Source organism: Anopheles darlingi, chromosome 3 (assembly GCF_943734745.1).
Source record: "Anopheles darlingi chromosome 3, idAnoDarlMG_H_01, whole genome shotgun sequence".
NCBI classification, from domain to species: domain Eukaryota; kingdom Metazoa; phylum Arthropoda; class Insecta; order Diptera; family Culicidae; genus Anopheles; species Anopheles darlingi.
This window is the reverse complement of record NC_064875.1, coordinates 5,745,001-5,772,160: the sequence shown is the minus strand read 5'-3', so window position 1 is coordinate 5,772,160 and position 27,160 is coordinate 5,745,001. Positions and strand designations below refer to the sequence as shown.

The 27,160-nt window shown below is 48.8% G+C and overlaps 1 protein-coding gene across 1 annotated transcript in view; it reads left to right on the top strand.

Annotated features, from left to right (window-relative positions):
* The window catches only part of LOC125956281 (muscarinic acetylcholine receptor DM1), a 44,786-nt gene that overhangs the window by 14,380 nt on the left and 3,246 nt on the right, over positions 1–27,160 (top strand). The window contains exon 2 of the mRNA XM_049688002.1: positions 13,159–14,318. Within this exon, the coding sequence (XP_049543959.1) occupies positions 13,399–14,318 (920 nt within the window). The 5' untranslated portion in view covers positions 13,159–13,398. The remainder of the gene's footprint in view (positions 1–13,158; positions 14,319–27,160) is intronic.

The following is a 27,160-nucleotide window of genomic DNA, read 5'->3' as shown; positions in this document are numbered from 1 at the left end:
GTTATAATGCTTTCGTTTTGGCTTCGTTTCATTCCACTAACTGCACGAATTATAAAAGTCTTCCCGTTCAACCGTTCTTCACGGCAAACTAATTGGGATTCAGAAGATCGACTTGCCTAGTGAAGCGAATAAAGAGGAAAGATATTCGATTAGTGTACGTTGCTGTATCAGGATAAATGTTTTTCCCCTTATTGGCTAAAGCATTCCGATTGGCCTGCTGCTATCGTGCAAGCGGCCTGGCAGTGGCAACGAACACTCCACTCACACTGCCCTCCCACGTGTATGATTAATTGCAGCGATGAAAGTTTTCTTATTAGATTTACACACCCAAGCACCAGGCGGAGTCCCTCTGGCCATCGGCATGCTTCATTTCATTGTTGCCGCTGACTGAAACTATACCGTCCTAACGCCGAACACACTAACTGACCGCTTGTAATTCTTCCCGGAAAAGCAATAATGCCGAAGCAATAGAGAAGGCGCTTCACTTGGAGGCTAGACCCCGGGAGAAAGTCAAATTTCATTTCGCACAATAAATCCAACTCCGGCTGTCCGGTCTGGCCAGTCCGACTTCAGTTCCTCGAAACCAGAATGGACAAATGAGTGGCCATTCCGGGTTTCAAGTTGTGCTTCGGTGTTTTCCCGCAACACCAACACTGAGCTGTACGCAGAATAGAAGCGAGAAAAGAAGCCTGAACTGCTAACATGCCAGGGAACGTCCCCGGGAAACCGATGAAGTAATCGAGCACTCCCGGTACCTCAACCGTACCGACCAGGTGGTGCAACCGAACTGACCGGTCAGGTCGTAGTTGTGGCACAAAACGATGATGATAAAGTTTTCCCTCTGTAATTGGACACAACTGGCCACCGACCTTCTTTGCCGCCTACCGAGGAAAAGAGCATCGGGGATAATATTTCAACCGAATTACAAATCCGTCGTCCAGCCGGGTGTGCGGGAACTACCGCCATCGACGCTCTGATTACAGGACAGGGTAGATACGCAGCAGAGGGGATTGTGTGGAACACATGGCATAAGATGTTGGAGCGAAATCTGTTCCAATTTCAAACACGACGACGACGACGATGGCCCTCGGTGGAGCTCTAAAGCGATGAAATGGTCAACGAAAACGGGAACTGGCTGACATGATAAGGAGGAGGAGGAGGAACTCCAATCTGCACAAATAGCAAATCGATCCATGCCGGTACCATGCGTCAACGAAGTTCCACCGTTGGTGACATCCAGAACAGTTTGTTTATAGAATTCAATTAAAACTTTTGCTCGAAATTCAGCCAGCCAGGCAGACGATTCACCATCACGATTCGGAATGCCTTCCGGAAACCGGGATTCCGGCCATCGTGAAGCGCTGAGCTGTGCTCAATCGGGGACGACGACTTTAGTTTCGTGCGAATTTCATAATCAAAATACGTCGAAACGCTCTCACACAGCCAGACGGGAGGGAAAGGGAGACATAAATTCAAAATGGACCACGTTAAAATATTTCATTTTTATGATTTTAATTGCATGCTTTCGAGCTGAGATTCTTGGTATTTCGCGGCCGCAGACATTACGTCCGATGTTACGATCAGGGGATAACAAGGAAAAAAGCGGCCATTTCGATGTCCTCTTTCAAAGGAACAGTTGTTTGCTGCCATAGTGTGCGATGAATAATTTCTGGAATTTGCAAATACCCACTAAATATATGGCAACAAGCAATGCATATTTGTTCAAATCGATGTCAGCCTGAAGTGCTTCAATTGCAATTTATGATTCATTAAATTTCAAGAGTAATATAAATTATAACGCCGTCACCATATGCTTTTTCGTTAGCTATTTACCTCAACTGCCGATGAAATCTCCGTTCGTATCATATTTTTTATAGCCACTGTCCGAGCAATAGTTTAAACAAATCGGAATTCAGAATAAAACATAGCTCATTGCTCAATAGCATCGTTTGTTTGTGAAATTCAAGATCTTAATCGTGCTCAAGTATATTATTAATGATTTATATGTACTTAACGTAATGTTATAGGTTATAATATAATATCAGAGACTATGCCACTCCGCCATAATATAATATCAGAGACTATGGCTGCTTCCAAAAATTGTATCCAAAGCTAAGAAGTGGGCATCCATTTCAAGCCATTCTTACAGAAAATATGCCCCATTTCGTGGTGCTTCTGTTGTGTTCTCGTTTTTGCCCAGCGCGAACTCGAGTCCTTCCTACACATTTGTGCGAAGCCTCGCTTGCCCTGTTCAGCCATTTTCACGGTCAAGCTCAACGGTTTTGGTCCCTTTTTGGGGCGGATAAGGTGAAGAAGGTGTCTGCAGACAACCCCACGCACCAACGGCCGACCGGCGGGGATAAGAATAAAACGCAATCGTCCAAAAACCAGTTCACGAAGCATGAAACCAACGCTACTCCAAGCCCACGGTGAGCCACCCCTAGTAGACAACCAAAAGTCCCACAGCTATAACATTTCCAACAAACTCGCAATCCTCGTCGCAGCGATTATGGTCAGAGCACACGGACACACACACGCACGCACAGCTTGTGATGACGCGGATGGATGAATCGGTGGGACGGTTTAGCGGCGATCACATCCCACTCTCCGGCCAATGTGGTCACACTTCCGACTTATGATTATACCCCATTCTACCAACCGTTATGGAAGGTGGGGGAGAGCCTTCGCCAGTCACCATCACTCTCGTTGTAAATAAGGCTGACACCAGCAGGAAATGAGCTGATGATGGTGAGGATGGTAAGGACAATCCATGGTCTGTGAGAACGCGTGAGCGAAAGGAAGAAAGAAAAAAGGAAAAGGAAACGAATTTCAAACGTTGACCAGCATACACTATCGCCACCCATCGCGTCTAGGGATGGTTCCGAGCTCGAGCGAAAACTGCTCCACCATCGCTCGCCTGATAAGTATCCTCGGGAGCGCTGCACATTTGGCCAACACCATCAACCATAGCCACCATTAAGCACAACGCTGCACTACGCTATGCTGAGCAGAGGCCGACCGTGTGCGGCTATCGTGCTGCTGTATAATTATCTGCCTTGTGACCTCCGTTGAGCGTTCTCGTTCCATTCGGTGGCTCCATTGACCAACTTTTGCGATCGAGAGAGCGAGAGAGAATGAGAGAGAGACAAACTTGTGTGGGCCACTCCGATAAGTGCACTGGGAAATTGCAACGGAACAGCATACAAAGCGGTTAATGGGAGCATGGCCAATCTAGGTGCGGGTGCGCCCGAACTCATCGTCCAAGGACTCGCACGTTTTGCACGTTTCCGACACAATTTTATTACATTCGCAGCGTTGTGGCTGGGGCCCCGCTGCTGTACATGATGATGTACATGCGTTGAAATCATGTTCGGTGCCAAGGATGGTCAAGTTTAATGCAGTTTACGAGCACTTTGAGACATGCAAGCAACGGGAGAAGGGGACAAACGGTTTGCCTAATATATGCTTTCCAATTAGCTCTCTCGTGTGCTGTGCAAATTTCTCCGAAAAAGGGTGTCTAGTCTTTATGGAGCTAGTTACTTACTTGCTACTAACCAAAAACAAGGAGAGCAGTACATTTCACTTCAGAGATGCTTTCTGCTAAAATGAATACAACTCATGGAAATGCCAACGAACATGGAAATTGAATAGTACACTGTCTTTCTAGCATTACGTAGGATCAATTACGTATCAAAAGACATGATAACATTAACCTGAACATACACTAACCTTCTGTGTATCGACATCTACAGACCTCAACATTCATTTTCAAACAAGTGTCAAGTGTTCAAACTGAGAAAGCTTAAACCACAACTAAACACGGTTTGCTTCCCCCAAAACAAAAAAAAACAAACTCCATTACCTGCCCATTTATACCACCATTTAGAGACGACGTCGTGTACCTTCTATTTAGAACAAGAGGTGTACCATTGCCGAGACTGTGCGATTGAATTCAACTGCCTCGATTCCGCCGACCGCATACACATATAACAGCAACAAGAGAGGGGCATAAAAGGCACAAGCACGATGGCGATGGCGATGATTACGAACGGCCTGAAAAGGTTCACTTCACCGAACTGCCGAAGCTGATCTCTCCGTAGACGCAATACAAGGCAAAAGCCGTGCCGTGCACACTCGTGCACACAAGATGGTTTGGGGATGGGTAAGACAAAACACCGCCTCGACAGTTCGCCGAAGCAATAACCAAGTACCACCAGCCCGACCGGCCCTGAAAGCATCCTTAAATCCCCTCCAAATGTGTTTGCTCGCTGTCCGTGCGCCGGTCGAGTCGGTGTCCGGTCTGGTCGGGTCGGAACAGGGTGCGGAAATTAGACAGAACGCAGAGCCTCTTCGCGTGCACGTGGACGGCGTCCTCTTTCGTGGTGCTGATGTTCGTTCGAAGCTAATTCCTTTATTAAATCGTAACGCGTAGGTTTGATGGCACATAAAATAAAGATATTCACAAGATCCTCGACCCTACTTGCACAGCCACAGCCTGGGAAGGAATTGGGCGAACCAACAAACCGGCATCTTGGTCCAGCATAATGTGGGCAGCAGCAGCAGTTCTCTCTCTCTCTCTCTCTCTCTCTCTCGCTTTCATTTTTTTCCTTTTCACCCTCCATCTATTTTGCAGAAGACCTTTAAATGCTACGCTCACCATTTGCGCTTACTGTATCTTCTCCGGGATCAAGGTTAAAGTACCGTTCGCGATGTTTTTTTTTGCTGGCTCAACGGCCACTCGCCACTCCCCTGTAAGTATGGTACGCTATAGCGTAACAGACACCAAATGCCTGCCAATGGAAAATTGGGCAAAAGCTGAGCTGAGCTGGGCTGGGCTGCAAGCAGAACACAAACATTATCGAGTAAGCTGCCACCATCACCAGTGGGCATTAGCTCATCGTTTGATTCCATGCCGCCTCATGTTTGGCTCGCTAGCCACGCTAGCTTGCTTTCTACGATCGCTTTGACCTTTCCTGTAGCGGTTTGGGGAGGGGGAGGTAGATGAACCGAAACAAGCAACAGCTTAAGGATTTTCCACGAACGCACGGACAATCCTTATGAAACAAGTGCTTAACGGACGGTTGCTCATCAGTTTCTGTTTCTCTCTCTTTCTCTATTGCTCTACATCTCTTCATCTCTGATACTAATAAGGGCGTAATGTGCCGTGATGGTCTGTCACTCACCACCAACGCACCACCAACGTTTTTTTCTTCATGAGCTACCATGCGCCTCCATTAACACACCATGCGCCTCCATCGAGTACAAAACATCCCATCACACACACACACACACACACACGCGCGCGCGCACGCGCCTACCGGTCGTTGGCCTTTATTAAAAAGGGATTAGCAAGCACAGCCAGTTAATTACTGGTATGACCTAATAAACAGCAACATGCATGCATATTTCATCCTCATCATCCCCATTGCGCTCCATGCCAAGACCAAGACCGAGACGGGATCTACTCTTGCTGGCCAGCTCAAGGCGTAGCCTCTCCCACACAGACACCTGCTGTGCTGCTCTATGCTGTGCTGATGCCGGGGCACCCCACTCAAAGAAATCACTACCACCGAGCAGCGGGTTCGAGTGGATGGCGAACAATATTGATAAGATTCCAACAGGCCCCCCACCACAGGCCGCTCCCCAGCGCTCGCCTTCATTTCACTTCCAGGAAACACGTTTCGGTGTTTTCGGAGCCCGAAACAGGTAACAAAACACTGGGGCGCAGCTCGTGCCACCGCTCAGCGGATTCCCGGAAAAAGGCCCTGATTTTAGCTTTTCGTTTCCCGTTCTAATTCTCACCCTCAACAAACTGCCCTCCCCCCGAGCTCGGCGCCCTAAGTAATTCGGTTTCACGTTGTCTTCAACGAGATTCAACCGGGGCAAGCCCGAGTTTTGCCAGCAACTCTTACAACATTGTTTTTCCATTTCCCGAGGCTACAGCAGCACGGGCCCCAACAGCATCAATATTCTCTTTCATTTCCCACCCCTCAATGAATATTTTTGAACGCAAAGAAGCACATTGTTGGCCACATTAAGCACTAGCAAGCTTCGCAGCATAGCACCGCGCCACTCAGCGATGTAATTCCATTTCGCAAGGCCCGCTGCCGGCAGTGAGACTTTCCTGGTGAAGCATCAGCATCAGCCACTCCCTGCTCGAAAAAAAAAAACAGGAGCGAACCGACCCGGACAAAACGGCTACCATTTGGTGAGGACATAATTCAATTCGCTTACATTTTCCCTTCGTCCGCTCGATCCCGATTTCATCTGGCCTGACTGGCCGACCAGGAACTCCTGCTGTGCCTGGGTGACTAGGCGACCCACCCGCCGGCGGGGGATGGCTTTGGTTTGGCGAGCTAGCCGATGCACAATCGAAACTAATTCACTTGTCATAAACGTGTAGCCGGTAGGTAGGTTTGTGCTATGTTCGTTTCGTTTCGGGTAGAAAAAAAAACCGTACGGTCACTATTTTTGTGTCACATTTTGTGCTACCGGGGGACAATGTTATTTATTGGAAGAAGCACAGCACCACGCACACACATACAAATGCGCCGCTGCAAATAATGTTGCCGCTCGTGTCGAGGTCCTGATGTTGGTGATGATGAGGTACCTCATACGAGGTAGTCCTTTTGTGAAGCTGCTGACCACCGTTTGGGTAAGTGGTTCTAATGTGAGAGTAAATTGAATTTTCGGGCACTAACACTTGGCCAAACCGGGTGTGTGTGTGTCTGTGTGTGACATCAACCTTAACCAATATAAATTGTATCCATCAAAGAGACCTTCCACAAAGCAAGGCAGAGTGCACCGAGAGAGAGTTCACTTAAATAGTTCTCCTTTGAGTGCGAAATCACAGTACAGAATGGCGTGTATGTTTCATGTAACATAAATATACCTATTCCTTTACGAAATTCTCATTCTCTGCCCTGCAAGACGCACATTAAATTACCTCATTCAAATCCCATGAAAAACTGGCGCTAAACTCGGATTTTTATTATGCCAAACCTACCGATGTCCTGTGGCATGATTTTTCAAACAATTTCTAGCTCATAAATTGCGGGAATAAAGCACGAGAAACGATCACGGGGTCCCCGGTACATCATCGGGTCTATCCGGCCAAATGGGAAATCCTTCCAGACGATTGCACCTTCGGTCCGCTCGTAGACGCGTCCCATTCCTCAATCGAGCCACACGAGGCAAGGCCACCTATACCAACGAGAAGTCGACGTCGACATCGTCGACTTTATCAACCGGAAACAGGTTGGCATTTCCTCTCGACTTGACGATGGCGACGGTGGTGATGGTGGACGCGGCGGATGCTCATCCAACTAAAACACCCATAAACACCCTCTCTCTCTCTCACACACACACACACACACACACACACACACACATGTGCTGCTGACGGAACGGTTTCGCACCCGATCGTACGTGCTGCAGGGTGCCATTGCATTCAGCGGAATTCAATGGCATCCAGGGTCCAGGAGGGCCAACGAAGGGTTGCCGGATATGTCGCTGCAGCGCCGGGCAGGCAATGGGCTCGAATGTCTACCGTCGAGAGCGTGACTTTTGTTGGGGGCCGCTCGAAGCTTCATCCTCTCTTTCCCTCTCTCTTTCATCCTTCTCGCTCTATAACTCAACTTCTGGTCGATTGTGCTGCTCCCTCTCTCTCTCTCTCTCCCTCTCTTTGTTCTGCTCAATCCACACCTCATCAGAAGTGGAAGTCCCATGGGGATGTGCTGTCGTCATGTTACACCCCGGGGGGAGGACCACCGAGTGGACGCGAAGGCGAAGCAGCGAACGGTCAGGTGCCCTACTCTCTGGCGCGATAGCTGCGGAAGTCAGAGAACCGGATACGAACAAGAAATCACATTCCACCAGCCAGAAATGGCAGCCTCCGAGCGGAATCGGAAACGTACCGAAACCGATCGCCGGCGAACGTTCTCGACTGGTGCTCGTACTCGTACCCGTGCTGGTGATTCGTTTGCTCCCGGGCCATCTGGAACACCACCAGCAGCATCGTCGCAGGGCAAGCTGGAAGCTAAGAGAAGAAGTCTTGGTTCTCGCGCACGCGGACGTTGTGGCCAGATGACACATCAAATCATTGGCATCGTCTCAGCGTTACTCCCGGATGGATCCTCTTTTCGGTGGCGGAAGCCTCGCCAGCCTTGGCCAGCGCGAAAGTTACGAAACTTTGCACACAAACTTTCTCGCGAAGCGAAGCGTCCTACCGGAAGCCGGTATCGAGTGGCAACGCCCAATGGTGTCTTGGATGATCGGCACAAGTCAAAAGTTTTTGGTTGACATCGATCCAATATACGATTCGCTTCGTATTTCATTCGGTTAAATATTACTTTCTGCAAACGAGATGCCGATCCAGCATTAATCCGATAATCCAGATCCTGGGTTCGTTTTGTGGTGTGGGACATGAAACGAATGAATTTTCGCGCAACACAGGAGCTGATTGATCTTGCTGCGCCCGTGCAGGATCTGCCCTGCTTCCAAAATGCGCTGCTCTGGTCCCGAGACTCCGAAATCAATGGCCATACCGGCCAATGGGGAGGTTATGTGCTGCTTCAATAAAAGGTTCGCATTATCTTTCATCCCTCCACGAGCTCTGTAACGCAACACAGGCTGCGGGTAAGCTGCTGCCGATGCTGCTGGTACCAATGCGGGAAGTGTACTGTCCCGCGGTGAACGGGAAAAACGGCCGCCAGGACACAGCACACAGAGACGTGGCGGAGTTGTAAGCTGTTGCCCAAGTTTCGGCTATGCGGCTGTGCGGGTTGTCAACTTCATGTGCGGTTGGCATAAAGTTTGATCATTTCTGGTTAATCCCCAGCCACGGGCTGCCCGGAGCACCAATTCCGTTCGCCTCAGCTCACTCTGACGAACAGATGACGGTGGAGGGTAGGGCGGAGGCGTAGCAGACCACCATGATTGTTTGCATGGAACGTCGCAACGCCCGCCACCGCACCGACAAGCCATCTGCTGCCATCAGTCGTGAATCTGCCCTTCGGGAGCAATGCCATGACTCGCGCCATTTATCCTCCCGGCTCCTCGAAAGGCGGTCCCACTCCCTCGATCCTAGGAGCGGACAGTCGAGGCGGTCCCACTTCGCTTCCCCACATAACAACCCAATAAAACGGGGATTTACTGACAGCGGAATGACCAGAGGACACGGCTAGGACATGGAATGATACGAAAGTAAAATAAATACATAAACATAGACTCCATCTATTCAATCAAATCAGAATCGATGGCCGTAGCCGTGGGATGGTCCGGTCCGGTATTACAAACCGCCCACCCAACCGGAAGATGGTGACAGTGCGCTGGAGTGCGTTGTCTTGTACTGGTGGTGTCTAGTGGTTGATGATACGTACGAATTTTGGGCCCCATTGCGAGTGTCTTGTCTTGCAAACGAGACTGCCTTACTACTGCTGAAAAAACTTAGCAGTCTTGTATAGCATTTATGAATGAACTTGTGATTTTTTACAGCCTCATTTCAAAACAAATACTAATACTACCAAATTAATCACCAACACAAGTAAAACCCAACATCTTTCGCTCCAATGGCAACTACGACCAAGCCGAAAAAATATACCATTTTCAGTCTCGTTTTCAAGACTCAGAGTCTGGTGCCAAAACCTACCAGACTCTGAGTCTTGAAAACGAGACTGAAAGTCGCGTTGCCATTGGACCGAAGGATGTTGGGTTTTACTTGTGTTGGTGATTAATTTGGTAGTATTAGTATTTGTTTTGAAATCAGGCTGTAAAAAATCACAAGTTCATTCATAAAAGCTATACAAGACTGCTAAGTTTTTTCAGCAGTAGTAAGGCAGTCTCGTTTGCAAGACAAGACACTCGCAATAGGGCCCATAATCTTAAGTAAACTGCTTAATTGTTGCTGTAATGTGAATGTGCTGTAGAGCGCGAGATTATGGCGATTATTTAACGACGATATTCGAGCACTTGCCAGACATTTTTCCATTAAAGTGCGTTCAGCGTGGATGCATTCAGCACACAACCGGGCCACGTGGCCTAAGACCGGGGCCCAGAATCGCGCCAAGCTCATTGATACTAATGGATGCATGAAATGACTACCATTCCATTCATTCATTGCGTCCGGCGCTACAGAGCGATGACGAGAGAACCCGAGGGTGAGGCTGGAGAGGCACGATAATGAGCACGGTGAAGATCATCAACCCCCCTCTTCCCCGCGCACACAACGGCACACAATGATTAGATCAATAATCATTTTCATCCCTACTCTTCACTCTCCCCGCGACTCGCCCGAAAAACTGGCAAATTGCAGATGCCGATGATGAATGCTCGTTGGCCGGAGTGTATACGGGGCCGCGCGGTTTGATGGATGAATAAAGCGAGCAATCATGTCGACCGTTAAGTGGTATTTGGAAGTGATGGCCGAGGAGAGAGAGCGAGAGAGAGCGAGGGCGCTTTGTTCGCATCCCGTTCGGTGTGCTGCTGGCAGTGCGTGAACCTCACCTCGGAGTCTCGAAGTGTTCCGGACCTATTAGCGCAGCTTTACTGGCATCCAAATTGCTTCACTTCGCGACCTTGATAAACAAGGCGCGAGGCACAAGGCGCAGATCGCGATTGATGGAGTGTTTGAAGTAGACGAAGCTAAACACCTCAATGATAAAGCAGATCCTTAACGCTCCTGTGGAGGGTTGAAAATGTAGTTGAATCGTCGACGAAGGTATTAAACTGTTCCAACACTGGAACAGGACTCTGCCAATTACATAACGGACAACAACGGACGATGGCTCCGTGAGGTCCTCTTTCATTCCTTCCTTTTACTCCGGCGTTAAAACGGACCACGTTGGTTCAGCGCTGGCGTATCGTCTTACCATCGGTCGAGTGGCCAGGTAGCAGAGGCCCGTGCTATGCCCGAGGCCCCTGGTACCGGAGAACCTAAATTTCATTTCCGTTGGAACGAATTCCGCTCACGTTCCAAGTGGTTGCTTCCTTGTGTGCTGCGGGCTTCATTTCGCCGGACCAGAACCTACGGGAATACGGGACCACGGGAACCCACGACTCCTAGCGCGTGCCTTTCCCGATCGAACCGGTATCGTTCCGCAGCTTTTCCGGTGTTGGCTGTCTGTTGGCGAATGAACGGGTTTAAGGATGCGCGAAATATTTTCCCTCTCCTTCTCCTCGCCGCACCGCCAGTGCTATCACATTGTGCCGCGTTCCAGCAGGAATGCCCCTCGTTCGGTTGGTTTCTTCTTTTCATTTCGTGCTCGCAAACTATAGGAGCTCGGTTGGCGTCTCCATTTCCTGCCCATTAGGGACTGCCGCTTGGGCTTGGTATCGGGTATTGGGCTACCGACCGGCAGAACAACAACAACAACCGGTGGCCACGCGAGAGATGATGCTCGTTGGCTGAATCGAACAAAAACACGATCCAACCGTACCGTGTACCAAACGGTCCCGACACTCCGAGTCCGGCTGCCCATCATCGGCACTCTGGCCATTCATTTCGCGATTTTCTCTCTACTGCGAATGCGAATGCGGTGCCGGCAAGGTGGTCGGTCGGTCGGTGGGTCGGACACACCGATCTAGCCGCGTCCATTCCGGATAGATCGGAGGGAAAATTGATTTTTCTGGCGGGGAAACCCTCTCTCTCTCTCTAGCTCCCCCTACCCCATCAGTGACGAGTAATCGAGCGGAGAGTGTGTTGATGTTAGCATGTTGACCATTTCATTGCAAACGGAATCGATTTGCATCGATGTTTTGGGGAACGGGGGTCTGTGGTCGGACAGAAATCTGCTTCTACGCGCAAAAAGAGAGAACGTGAAAGTCCTGGAAGCACCCGAAATCGGATTTAACGATCGAATGCTTCATCAAACACGCACCGGCACCGGCAGGTTGATGAAATGAGAAAGTCTCACCCCCAGAGAGGGATGAAGAACAAGTCATCGTCAAACAAGTTGTATCAAATGCAACACTCCCGCGGTTCAACTGGTGAATGACAACTCGTAAACCGTAATTAAATGGAAATTTGTGACCATTGCGTACCAGTGAATACACTGCAATCGGAAGAGATTGGAGTTCCAGTTGTTCTTTTTATAAAGAGATCGTTCGCATAGAACAGTTGAAAGCTATTTCATTTCACTTTGAAAAAGATTCGATCAAATATACAACGCCTTTTTGAGAATATTTTAATTGCATGGCAATTGCTTTGAAGGTACCAACTTTGCATGATAGCATTTTGGAGCCAGTACACGAATGCAATATTTACCTATAGCAATATCAGAACGACCTTTCTTTACATTATGTTTCAGTATGTGTTCAATAAATACTCAACTATTTCATTTCCCTGCAATATTTCACTTATTCAGATGTTGGAGACTCGCATGAAATTTTATGTCGAATTTACGTTTCCTTATCGATTTATTGATCCATGCAAAGTCTATCATAATCGCCGCTATATGATTCCAAAGATTGTTCTTAAAGGATGACTATCGAAGGCTGTTAAAGTTTACCTTCTGTTAAGCTTTGCAATCTGCAAAGAATTCCTGCATTCGTGTGTCGATGCAATATAACGATTGAAAGGTGTCAAGTGACAGTTAATGCTAAGCCAATGACAGTTAACGCACTATTAAAGCATACCCCTCAACTGGAAGGCCCTGCCGATAGAGCGTGTGCAGACAGACAAAACACTCCAATAACTTCTCTGTATAGAATCGATCACCGAAATGAACAAAATGTTAATATTCGTTGTTGAACTTTTCGGCCATAGTGCCGGTTTTGGCCACCGGTATCGCTCGAACTTCGCTCACACGCTCCACCGAAATCGGCATGCCGCTGAATGTGACGGTTTTACGGGCAGCATCAAGGGGCACACATTAGCATAAAGAAACACTTTCAGGGCAGAGTGTATGGCCTCCAATGATTGACTGCGTTTGTTTTCACTCCCGAGCACTTGGGCGTGTCGTTCCGAGCACTTTTGCCCTTGACAAGTCAAACGTGCGAGTCATGGTGTGCGGCACTGGTGGGATATCGCAATATTGGTTGGGCGATGGAGTGAAGTTTCGACACTTATTCGCTACACCCCGTCACCCACACATACAATCCCTCTAACATTCCTCCTTCGTAAAAGTGAGAAAATAACTTTTCATCCTTTCTTCCTTCCAGGGTGACGTCTCCGGAGCGAGCGCCATTGAATAATTTAAAGGGAACAACAACAGCAACAACAACAATCATCACCAGCATCAGTCCCACCATCAACGCCGCTACCCTCGACAACAACAACACCAACAGCAGCAGCCGCGTCGTCGATCGACGTGCAGGGACACTAGCTCGAACCGTTCGGGCGCTCGCCGGGGCCGAAGTGGCCGGATTGTGGGGTGGCCACGTATCGCAGCCACTGCAACGATGGGATTCCCGTTCGAGCGGACGACGGTTGACAGCTTTCTGTCCCGCTACACGACAGAGGCATCGCTATCGGGTGCGATGGCGACACCGGCGGCTACTACCGGTACGACCAGCACGACCACGTCCAGCACGATGGCGTCCGTGGTCGAAGAGCTGCTGTTCCTTAACGTCACGCTTGCGTCGACGTCACCGGCCCTCGTCACCACCGCCAACGGTACGACCATCGACGTGTCGGCCGAGGAAATGGAACCGACCTACTCGCTAGCGCAGATCATCATTCTCGGTATCATCGCGACCGTACTGAGCATCCTGACGGTGGCCGGCAACGTCATGGTGATGATCTCGTTCAAGATCGACAAACAGCTGCAGACGATCAGCAACTACTTTCTGTTTTCGCTCGCCATCGCCGATTTTGCGATCGGGCTCATATCAATGCCACTGTTCTCCGTCACGACGCTGCTCGGTTACTGGCCGCTAGGGCCGCACATCTGCGACACCTGGCTCGCCCTGGATTATCTCGCGTCGAACGCGTCCGTGTTGAATCTGCTGATCATCAGCTTCGATCGGTACTTTAGTGTGACGCGACCGTTGACGTACCGGGCGAAGCGTACGACGACGAGGGCTGCGATTATGATTGGGGCGGCCTGGGGCATCAGTTTGCTGCTGTGGCCTCCGTGGATCTACAGTTGGCCGTACATCGAGGGGAAGCGGACGGTGCCGGAGAAGGAGTGCTACATCCAGTTCATCGAGACCAATCACTACATTACGTTCGGTACGGCGATCGCCGCGTTTTACGTGCCGGTGACGGTCATGTGCTTCCTTTACTACCGGATATGGCGTGAAACGAAGAAGCGCCAGAAGGAGCTGAAGAACCTGACTGGAGATCGGAAGAAGGACTCATCCAAGCGGTCCAATTCCAGGTGAGCGATCAATTTTGGGACAATTTGCAGTTTATTTGGGTAGTTTTTGGTTGGATTTTACGGTCCCTCCGACGCTCAGTTTCGTTTAGGTACTTTTCGAATTGAACGTACGAATAAACGTTAAGGTCAAACTACGAAAAATTGTCCGTCAAATCCGTTCAATTCTCGTTTTATCAACTAATGTAGAACTCAATTCCTCTTAAAGAGTTAGCGAGCTCAGCTTCAAAGTCTAAAACAATCATTAAAACATATCCAAAATGGAGCACCAGAATTGAATGTCCAAACTGTCACAATTTGGAACACTCTTTTGCGAGAGCAAAGCCGCATCGGCGTGTCCAAGCCTCTCAGGCCTCCATCATTCCTGTGCCACCTGCCATTCCGTGTGTTCGGCAGCATCGTGTTCCACCATTTTGTTATGCAGCGAATAAAGTGAATTTCCCCGCGATCGCGTCCCCTGGCCCTGGCCGAGGGCCGAGTGTGTAGGTCATAGCCTCGCCAGGGCCAGTAATCATTTATGCAATGAATAATGGAACCACTTTGCACCGGATCCGCGTTCCTGGTGGGATGATGGTGGTTTCCCTTTCGTGTGCCTCGTCACGACATTACCATATTGTGTACCATTGGGCACACCGGCACACCAGCCGTTCGCGTTTCGAGCGTTCCAGTTCGTTGGATAAAATTGGAAGGAACAAAAAGTTGGACGCTACCAACCGCGTTCCCGGAAGCGCCGCACACCCGGAAGCCCCGTTTTACTTTGTTTGCATTTTGTAATATTGATCCGGGCTATCATCCCACTCCCTGGGGAGGAGTGGCACACACACACACACACACACACATACACGTACAGGGTTATGTCTGTGGTGATGGTGAGGTCAGGAACAGCGCATCAACTGCAGGCGAAGACGGACGTGATGGGACCCGGTACAAAGGCACTTCGCGTCGCCTTCGGACTTGGTTCGTTCCGATTTCCATTTCCATTGGAAAACAATAAAAGCTCAGCCCAGCGGAGAACAAATGCGCAGCACAACCAACACCACACCAGGAGCACGGGTACACAGCATCCTTGAAGTAGATCGACCGCCACCATCCCTTTTGCTGGCCGCGACAAGTGCTTTATGGGCTGTTCGTGGCAAGGGAGAACACTCGTCGTCGTAGCTGGTGCACCGAACGCCGATCCACCACTGCGCGCCGCCCCAAGTGATTTAACAGTTTGTAACCAGGCAAACCGACGGTACACCAGGACCAGGTTGTAGTACATGCCAGGACAAAGAAATACTCCGTTTCCGTTCCGTTCCGATCCGTCGAGTCCGTTGGTGTCGATTGGAAAATGAAGAGTTTTATTATGCTGATCATGAAGAGACCGGCGAACTGGTGGTGGTGACACTTTTTCACTCGTTGCTGGCATTTTCCTCGCTGTGCTTTCGATCCACGTTTGCACTCGCTTTAAGTGCATCCTTTTTATTGTTGTTGGAACAGAAGAATGATGCTCGTTTGCGATGCTACGCAGTTGGAAATGCTAGAACCCTCACCGAGAGAGTGTGGCCTTGGGTAGGAAGCGGATTTAACGGTGGTACCGAGACGAGCAGAGGAAGTAGAAGGTAGGAAGGGAAGGTCTCATGACAGCCTCACTCATGGCCTACTCTACCGACTACTGCATCCAGCAGCTTGATTTATGCTACGACAGCAACCATGCGGTTCTGTTAATTGATAACACAATGCAACTCAACACTTTATCACGAATTCAATGGCTGTGTTGCACTGGTGCCGGTGGTTTCCCTGGTGGTTTTGTGGCTGCCTCGGGCGACAAGGACCCGGACCGAATCCATAACTCTCGTTCTCGTTCTCCCACCGTTCCTCGGCCAACCGTTCATAGGGATGATCGATTTAATTGAATTTCCCCTAATTAAGCACCGAGCGGCCAGGGGGTCTAGGTATCTGTTCCGATCGGCCCGGTCGACCCAATCAAGTTCGCGGTCTGGATGAACTTGAGCAGCATAAATTCGAAATCTAAATTACCATCAACGAGTCGAGCTGGCGTCTCTTCCCCCGGGGGGCTCATATTGCATCGACCGATTCTCGCGTTTGTTGTCGCTGTAATTGTGTTGTTCGATAGTGCGAGCTGCATCCTTCTGCAAAATGCCGAGATTGCGTACGCTTTCAATTATGTAGCATGTGCCCAACGACCAGACTCCAGGCCACAAATGGGGAAACCAATGACAATCGAGTTGCCCTTCCAACAGAACTTGAAACAACTCGCCATCAGGCTGTGGTTAGCTGCCTCTAGGGATTTTCATTGTATGAATTCATGTATGAGTGTGACTATTGAGCATCGCTAGCATTTGGTACAATGATGCTCTGACCGAGTCACTGATAACTGAACCGAGGATTTGCATTGTTTGGAAACGATTTTTCAAACAGAATAATTCGTTCAGCAGTCCGATTATGCAGTTAAATGCAGCTTTGCGGACTATTGTGAGCTAATTAAGATTTCGAAAATCCCAGTCTCCCAGACCTCTCTATTCCTGGGAACATGGGACACAATCCCGTGACGTTTTGCTCCCGGTTCGAGCCGGAGGAAGGGCAGCAAATTTATAAGCAAAAGCCAAAGAATTAGGTATGCTCAGGTAGCGGGCATCATGACAGGTCACCTGGGCCACTCGAGCTCCAAGGTGTCATTCCGAGCTTTTCTGCCATTTCCGTAATTGGAACATTACGCAAGCCGGAAGAATTTCCATTTATCCTGCCCCTTGCTGGTCCAGCTGCACCTCTACGACTTCCGCTGGCTGGAGTGTCAACAGTTGCAGTTCGCTCCGCCTCCGCTCTCGAGGTTTGCTGGTCAAGACGATGTTTTGACCGTGTGCGCTTCGTAAAAACACAACACAACTGCACCGGCCACCGAGCTGATGCTGCTGCTGCTGCTGCTGGTGTACTATGCAACGGACCGTACAACCCGCCCGAGCACAATGGCAAATAGCAAAACGGTCTGCCCGAAAGTAGGTCAACGGTGTTGGGTTTCCTATTAAACACTCCGCTTCGCTCCGGAAAATCCGTGCCAATTTGTACCGGTGGGTAGGGGGTAGGGGCGGGGTTGTTCACCATACCTTAAGACCGGCATCCGGCACAGACTACCTGCCGCCTCCTGCTTTGCTTCTCCTTTACCCGGGCGCCAGTTGAAGAGAATGCATAAAAGATGTCAAAAGCGACCGATGCCGATGTACACCGACTGCACTCAAAGCATCCGTCATCCGGTGCATCCTGGGGACGAGAAGGTTGCCGATCGGCGACGAATCGAAGAGGCCAGGAAGGGATTGGACAATGCCTAGATCGCGAGGTGCTAGTTATTGCGAAGTGTGCATAAAACAACGGCATGACGCACATTATTTAAGAGATAATTCTTTAAATTAAATACTGAAAAAAGGAAAAGCTTCTGGTAAGCATAAGATGAATGAAGGCGAAGGAGTACAAAGAGTGAAGTCGAGCGCGTGTAAACAGGTGACGCTGAGTCATGCGGCCGAATTGAAGAAAAGCTGTTTAGTTTGAAGGAAGCATCCATTTTATTAACTCTCTCTTTTTCTTTCTCTTTTTCCCTTACTCTCTCTCGGAGAGTGCCGTGTCACGGTCCCTCGGTGGCCTTCATAGACCACCTTTACTATGGCAAAGCCACCAAAGTACCCGTCCCATAAAATGGCATTACCAGGATGAATGGAATGTATGGGAAAACTCTACCACGAAAACTCCAGTTCCCCGAAGTATCAGGGGCCCCGGACGGGGAGTAATGGCCAGCGTGTACATTGTATGCTTCTCATATGGCATGTGAGAGCCAATACTGGCCACCAGTGCGGTCTGCAGCTGATTGTTAATGTGCCAGGACGGTAACATAATGTAGGGCTGCTCGGTTGTAGGAAGGAGCGAGCGCATTTACCACCCCACAGGTCAACTGTGCGGTGCTGGCTTCTTGTGCATCCGTAACAGTTTATGGGGTGTACGATGCAGCGCTTGTTTCGAATGTTTCCATTCCCGGAGCAACATTTTATTGAGCGAGCGCACGTGACAAGGGCCGAAGGGAGTTTCGCTCAATGCTTTAAGTTTTGTAACGAAAGGTAAATGCTCCATGGCCAAGGTGAGCGTTGCTTACAGTTAACATCCTAGCTTTTATTCTTCTTCTTCTTCAAATGAGGATTTACCCTAGTACGGCTAATGAATCCAGCTTCCTGGGCCTTCTTTAGCTACTCTGGGGACCTAGACCTCGCTAAAACTAGGGACCGGCTACTCTGGCCATATGTCAGCTTTTATTCTTGACTTCATGTTTTTAACTAAATTTGACGTTTGACGTTTGGTCATCTTCACCGTCGCTTACTATGTTTGCGACTGGACGGAAAGTTATAGCAGACGCCTGCTGAGCTGTGCCCTTGCGATTTATTGCGATTCTGTAAGGGGGCACGCGCGCGCGAAAGTTGCTCCATAAAATCGATAAATGGCTGGCCAAGAAGCCATTTCCAAGTGAAGCCCGAAAAACTGGACTCCCTTGGCCCGCGTCTTGGTTTACTTACTCTCACAAGCAAACAGAATAATTGAATGCCTGTTGAATGTCAATAGAATGTGGATCGCAGGCTTCTTGTGGAGGTGGAGGGATGGTGCCCTTTCGTTCACCGCTCTTCTCCGTACATTTCCGCGTTTACGTTATTTTTATGAGATAATAGATTAAATTTACTCACGTCCAGAACTAGTGAATGATTGATGATGGTCGGGCTTTCGACACAGGCTAAAAGAGGGGCTCGTCTGTGCTCGGTGTGGTCCTGTTCGTGATGGCAAGCAATTGCAATATCGAATGCCGGTGGGCTAGCAACCTGATCGATATTTAGCGCGTCACACGTAGTGAACGGTTGATTTTTTAGCTCCAAAATCAATCCAGCTAGGATAGTTTGCAGCATTGTTTTAAGTTACTGTATTTCAAACAGTTGCTTATAAACTCAACGGGAGCAGAAGTGTTGAAGTTTATTTTATGTTGCAGACAATTTCAAACAGGTGAGATGCCCTGTGCCATGCATCTCGAGTGCTATTTTAAATAGCTCTGTTTTTGCCGGTTTTCCTATGATTGATCTACATTTGTTGCATAACATTGTTCGCTGTCCTGAAAAAAATAAAAATCGCAAAAATAAAATAAACTACCAGAGTCCCCCTTTGGACAACCCAGAATTAATATTCGCCATAAGCAACGTAGTTAATGATCCACCTTCCTCTTACAGTAGCGTACAGATTCCGTTCCGAAAATAGGTGCTGATCATGGGATATATAAGAATAAATAATTAAAAATAGCCTCACCGGTTGTGCCCTCCAGGTCACGGGGGTACAATTTCACCCCAGATGATCCATCCTGAATACTCGAATGCACTTTCATCAATGAGCGTTTCGCCGGGATCATACTATCACGCTTCGATACTTTCAATTAATAACGGGGCGATGTGGAATTCATATGCTATGCGTGTTCGTCACATTGGCCCATGTCATCCAATGAAACGTAAAATTGACCTAATTGTAACGGAGTTTGATTGATGCCCGAAAGCCAGAAAAGTTTTTCATTCCAAGCACAGCAAAAATGGATATAATAGGGAGCGCAGTGGGAGTGGAAATGATAAGCTCACCCCAAGAGCATAAGTCGTCTCTAACCATGAGCGATTGTAACCACAGAATGGCCCCTATCGGATGGCTGTAAGCACTGCACTCAGCCGTATGCCGTGCATACGCCAGTGTACATGCACTCCAAGTCGGTGTTCTACGTTCCCTCTGGCCAAAACATCAATCAATAGCATTTCGTGCTATCCATGACCGGTCCGGTCCGATGCTTCGATACTAATCCACGAGACCACCGGGACCGGGGGGGGACATTGGTTCGATCAATCATGCTTCTGTTGCTCGCACTTTAGAGGGAGGCCATACTTTCCTGGAATCAGTTTAAATCAATCCTGCCCCTCCTGCGCTCTCATCCAGTACGAGGGGAAGAGCATGACCTGGCGTCGGCGACTGGGCGATGGCATCAAAACGACTCGGTAACTGAAACCACCACAACGACACCACCATTCCCTTCCTTTTCGATTGGCTTCCATTAGAAGTTCTTCAATTTTGCGTCCTTTGCTAACGAGCGAGCTAGCTCCAGCCAGTCGACGATACCGACCGTACCGAGGGCCCATCATTCATTCTGTCCATCTCCAGTCGATGTTATGGCCACGTGTGTGTATGTGAGAGCTGGACCGAGTGAGATCTGGACTGTGGGAGGGTTTCTAATTGAAAAACTAATCACCTTCATCAGCTCACACGCAGTCGTCATCGTTATGGAAGATGATCAGTATGGGCCTCAAAGGACTACCTAGCCTATTCGGCTACTTCTTCACCTCTTGTTCCAGTTGTTTCCGGTCCAAACAGTCCAGAGAAAAATGTGAAAACCTGTCGGGAGTATCGCTATGTCAAGGGGATTTAACTGAACATCGAGGAATGGAATCAATCTTGAAACAATAACGATGGTTATTGGAATCATTTTACGGGAATAATTCAACTTAATTCGCACGTGTTGTGGTTTCCATATGCGGACTATCGAGGCCCACTACCATTGCAGATAATTAAAAGAAACGTCTTCTCAAGGATATCGTCCATCTGGACACACTTGGTACCGATCAAAAGAGGATGTAGGGCTACTAAAGACATGTCGTTCATTTCAGTAATTTATCGATTCTGTTCGCAACGATCTGTGGCCAAAGCAAAGCGCCACCATCCAAGTAGCATTAGGATTTCGGTTAAATAAGCTCCATTAGATGAACGATTTATTGTGCTTTTTATGACGACCAATTGGGGAATAGTAGGATTCGTCGATTTAGAATGTTGAGGCGTTGTAAAACGTTCGCCGAGCGTTAATTACCGGTTTAGTGCTGATGCTTCCATCCCAAAGATGGTCGACATTTCTCGTAAAGTACGGTTGTAATGGTCACCAGTGAAATAGGGTCGTCAGCCGGTTTCTGCCCAAATGGAAATGATCTTCGTGGTAGCTCTTTAGCCCCTTTCGCTTCTTAATGGGGTTCATTTGTTTCCCTTCCAAGGTTCGCCTAGCTCGTCTGTCACGTGCCAACGGAGAGAAGTTTGTAGCGATAAGAAATTTGAAACGCGCCTCTCTTGGAAAATCTTTTTTCCTTCTGTTTGCTACTTTAAAATCTGGTCCATCGAAAGTACGTCGACTGTCACAGGAATTCAACCGTGCTTTGCTTTGCTGATTTCGCTGGAATGCCGCGAGGGTTCACAACCGCGCGCAGCACCTCGTTCTCCTTACCAGCAACAGCAACAGCGGGTTTTTGTTGGTGGGCTCTGGTCACACTCGACACGCCGTACGCGTGCGTGCCTGGAAGTCATCTTTCTTACAGCGAAAGCTGTGCTTCCGGCAGACTGTCCCTAGTTCTAACTCCTGGAGGACACCTTGGTGTGATGATTACGTGCGTGTGTGTGCGTGTGTGCGTGCATTCGTGAGCCGGATATGAGGCGAAGGGGGTCCGGAAGTTCATAAAGCTAAACAAATTTGAACATTATGGCTCTCGTGTGCCGGCACACCGGTTCCTGGAGGTGCGATTACTGTCCTCCTTCGCATCCCAAGCCTACCTGCTCTCTCTCTCGCCACCTCATCCCTTGAGAGCAATAATGATGGCTCACTCTCACCTCCCAAGACGGCGACCTCAACGGTCGGTCGTTCACATGAACATCTTTTGCACGGAATATATATATATATTGATTGTTGGCACACCGATTGCGTGCGAAGGGCACGTTGAGGGCGCTCCACTCGAGCGGAATCAGCTTCAACGACCGAACGACCGGCCGGGGGCCGCTACGTAAATCAGAGTAGCGGTGGCGTGTTTATTCCCGGAAGATAGAAACGCACGTCACCGGCCCTGAACCGGTGGATTGGTGGTAAACATCGGGGGGGCTGATTTGGTACGCATGACGTCACCGTTCTCAGCCTTCTTCGAGTAAGTAAAACCTCGACAACGTTGCTTTCCACGCAACCTGTTGGGATTAGTTTCGTTGCCGTTGGTTGGTTGGTTGATTGGCAGGAAGGGGCAAGATCGGGCTTCCGGTAGCAAGGTAGCAGGCGATGAGGCCATGAACCGAATGCGGGTTGAAAGCAGTCTATTGCCTTCTTTCCCCGTTGCTGACGTGCGTGTGTGTGTGTGTGCTGTTTTGACGTTGGCGAAAGTCGAACTCATTTCCAGGATTTTTTGGGCTCGCTTAATCAACAGGCGAGGATTTGCAAAGGTGAAGAGTTGCAAATAGAGTGTGAATAGAGAGCGATCCTTGTATAATAGTGCTATTTGACAAACTAACTAGCTAAGTTAGTTTATCGATATTACGATAACCGTTATCTTTAATATGTTTTTGATATGATTTGTTGAGATTTGAAATGCCTTCACAAAACATAACTAGACAACAGCTAGCTAACAGTTCACTGGCTTTATGTGTGCATAAAAATGTTGCATGTTATTTTGGTTTTCTCAAAATGTTTACGGTGGAAGAGGTTCGGAGAATTTTCCTTCAAGCACGAATAGCGACGACAACATCTTGGAAAATCAATTGAAATCATACCCTGGAGCAAATACTGGTAGCTGATTTTTTCTAAGAAGAAGAAGATTTTTTTTTCGCAAGGTTGCTTGGATTGATTGAAAGCTAATACCATACCATAGCATACCTGCTTGATATGTTTACCTATACCTATGTGCCATAAAGAAGGTAAGAAGAGGTTCCAATCTTTGGACAAAACGTCGTAGAGAGGAAGCTAATACTTACTTGCGTCAATATTCATTGAAATTAATTGATTTTCTTTTTCTGGTTTTGATAAAGCGAGCAACAAACGGTTGCAAAGAGTTTGATAATTCAAGCAAATCGTTTATGACTTTAAATCGTCTACAGATGATACTCTTCACTATCGTTATTACATCATTTGAAGTGATTGCTCTTCATATAATCATATTCATATGGTAAGCAGCTTGCTTCCAAGTGCAGTAACACGTACCGGCAATATTTGCCTTACAAATTAACGAATTACCGCCGCTGACGACATAGATCCCAACGATGCCGAGTGTGCGTCAATCGTTATGTCAAGAGATTGTTGATCACAATCGCAATTGATTGGAAAACAATTTCCCAGGAAATATCCGAGGAAAGAAAGGCCTTCCGTTCCGTGCCATGCCGTGCCCGGGCCGATAAGCCGTTGTAAAATCCACGCTGGAAATGATCCAGGCGAGAAGGCGATTTCGTCTATTAAGTTATCACTCTTGACACCCAAAAACGCCAAACGCAACGACGAGAGAAAAAAAGGTCCCAAGACACCTAGGTTTTATCAGCGTAATCTGCGAGCTCCCCACCTCCCCAGGGACACACACACACACACATACCCCGCATCGTGCGCATGTAGACAGAAAGGGCGTTTTGCATAATACATGGAAAAGTTGCGGGGGGTGTACAACCGCACCACCTGCCCTTTGCTGGTGGTTCCCCTTGGTGTAGCTCAGTTACCGGAACTTATGGCGCCCGTTTAGCGAAAGCTAGCGCCGGTAATGTAATAAATCATTACACAAACAAAGCTGCCGGTGGTGTCGCTGCCGGTGCCAGGACGCCAGGATTGTCCGGGAAGGAAGGGAGAGAAGAGGAAGCTGTAAAAGTTTTTTTTCCTCTCGCGGCAACGATGTCGGTGACGACGACGGCGACAGCGTATCGACTGGCAGGGGACCGGGACACATCTGGTTGGTGGTTTGATATTGCCAGGCTGTGCCATCCAGCCTCAACCGTTAACTTAATTCGTCCACCTCGTTACCGGTGGCCTCCCTTCTTCACGGCTATGTTGCCTCGCCTGTTTGGCAGGAGTCACAGGCGTAGCACCTGCTGAAGGAAAGAGAGAGAACGAGAGAAAGTCAGAAAGAGAAAGAGAGGTAGAATGGCGATCAAAAATTGGAATCACACCTGGCGATGGTGGTGGTGGTTGCGATACGATTCCTCTCTGCCACTGGGCGCGTATCAACATTGCAACACGGTTATCACGAGGAAGGAGGAACGTAGCGGGGCGGGACGTTGTCAAAGTTTTTCCGGCTTTTCCACCTTGGCGCGCTCGCACGTGACATTGCGCGTATCGTCACCACCAGGGCACCGGGACGCTCCGACGCTCGGTAGTGCGGGGACATTATCGTTGATCTCCAGCCAACCAGTCACCAACACAATCACGGATCCCGTACGTGCCAGATAAGCGATGACAATGGCGATAGCGAATGGGAGTTGCTATCCGGTCGAAGCCGAGACCTTCTCCCTTCAACGTGACACTTCGCTTCGAATGAGACATCGCGAATCAAAGTTGCACTTCGAGTGTGTGTCTGTGTGTGTGTGTTTTGGACGTATGGAATGGTTTGCTTGGTGTCCTACACACGCACCACGACGGTGGTGATGGGATTACGACGATTCGAAAGTGGATTTTCTCCTTTTCGCGAAATCCCGAAGACGCATCGCTGAATTGCTTGCTACACCCGTTCCGCTCCCGGTGGTCAGCAGCGACAGAAAGAAGCAATCAACGGAAGGTCGCAGGAGGCCGATTCCATTTTCTGCGGTTCCTCTGAGAGCTCCAGCGCCTTCTGCGATGCGTGCGAACGGTGTGACGGAGTCAACACTTACTTGAGACGGTGTCAATAGCCGGTCTCACTAGAGGGAGAGTTAGCAATCGAATCAACGCCCAGAAGGTGGCCACCGGTGGAGTGCGAAAGCGAAAGAAAGAGCAAGATTGGAAAGGGCAGTTCATTTGCCAACATATTCCCCACCCCCTAGGCCTAGGCCTAGAGGCGTGGAACCTTGTGAGGTCCGCTGAGCTGAGTATCGTTTCAGCATCCGCAACCGCGCGGACAACCTTTTTCGTTCGTGGCCATCGCCGGTAAAGGTCAGCCCTAGCGCGGCGGCACAGGTTACTGACTGACTGACTGACCTTCACTCCTCACCCGACCACCCAGCAGCTCCTCCGTAATTGAATCAAGCTTCCATGCAATGCCAATGAATCCCCCGGGCGGGCCGAGAAAAGACGGAAATCCTTGATTCAATCAGCGATTGAGCTTCTGGCTCGTGCCGCGTGCCGTGTCCTCGCGAAGTGCTTTGCGTATTTCCGGACGCTGGTTTCCCTTGCGCTCTGGAACCGGACTGGTGGTCGCTCTGCTTCTGGTGGGTGGTATAGTCCTAAGCTCCTCGCGGGCAAATAAATTGTTTTGTGTGTCAAAAATGAAGTGCTTTTCAAAGCGCAAAAAAAAGGGTACGAAAGGTTACGGCATCCCGTTCCGGTAGGTCCGGTCAGCTCGGCAGCTCAGCAGCTCAGACGGTCAGACAGAGCAATCCGTCGTGTCGCTCTGCTGCTTTGCTGCGAGACGAGGGTTTCAGATGCTTGAGATGGTCTTTGGTTCAACAAAGGTTGGATCAGTTTCTGGTTGTCTGTTGTTGGTGTGTCCCGATGCGTGAGCGACTATTGAAATATGCTGTATGTGTATGTGTGTGCGTGTGTGCGTGTAGGATGCGAGCTGCCGGTTTCGGTTTCGACCGATTACCCCCCCGGACATACACCTGCAAAAGGAAAAAGGATCTTTAAGGTATGCTCGCAAATGCTCCCAGTGAAACAACGTCCACCCAGGACAAAGAAGGGTAGACTAAAGTGGTCTGCTGAAACTCGGAGTGCCGCCTCGAAGCCGCCGTTTGGTGTAAGGGTATTTGAAAAACGGAATTTACCGGCCAAAGATCAAGCTGCTCTCGAGCAGACACCGAGGGGAAAGAGCGAGCTCTAAGGGGCGCCCCAGGTGGCCGTGAATTGTTCTTCCATCTGCGTAAAGGATGCTCGCTCGCTTATCATCTTTTACCCACACACACACACACGCGCACTACTTGTGCGCGAGTCGTGGTCGAGTGATTTCGACCCTTTGAAACGTACCGACATCACCTTTCAGGTTGCCACCGGGGGGTAAATGTGAGGAGAGTGGCAGTGCCGGAAGGTTTTCCGAATTCACTCGCGGTTGTGTTTTCCTTTTGCTGTCTCCCTTTGCGGTTTGATGGTTACTGCAAATCCACTCGAGCCAGCCAGCCGATGGCCGATTTGGATGATGAAGATGAAGCGAAAGGGGGGCAATCGGCGTCGAAAATCGGTCGCCCGGAGTAGCTGGTTCCAGTGAGTGGCTTTCACTTCGTGCTTCGTGGAGGAAAAGGGTGCCGGGGACGGGGAGAAGAGGCAGTTTTTTTTCGTCTTCGATCCGTTTCATCTTTGTTTTTAAAGTGATTCAGTCGAGGGGTACCTTTTCATCCAATCCAAGTATCCACTGCTCATGTCGATGCGAACAAAGAAACTTGTCCAAGTGGGTGTAAAATGGCGTAAGATTAGAAATAAGAACAAATCACGTGTTAGGATTTGTTGGAAGTTACGATTCCATCTCTTGGAAAGAGGGATTCTGTTCCTTTTTGACAGAGAAAATGGTCATTTCTTGTTTTTGATAGCAAAGTATAACTCCTACAAATTTCATGAAATGGAAACATTTTGTAAACTTCCTAGATATCTAGCACAATGTAAGATAGAGTTATTAACTTTGTAATTATACTGGTAATTATTTTTATAAATGCCAAATTAATACGTTACTTATGTAATGTCAAGGAAGTATAATTTAATTTAAAGAATCAATTATCTATCACAAATTATAATACGTGAGTAAACGATTTAAAAAAAAAAACATTTTAAACTCATTAGCTTACTATGTCAAGTCTAGTTACGTTCAGCTCCATGCTGGTAGAAATTGAATTTATTGCGA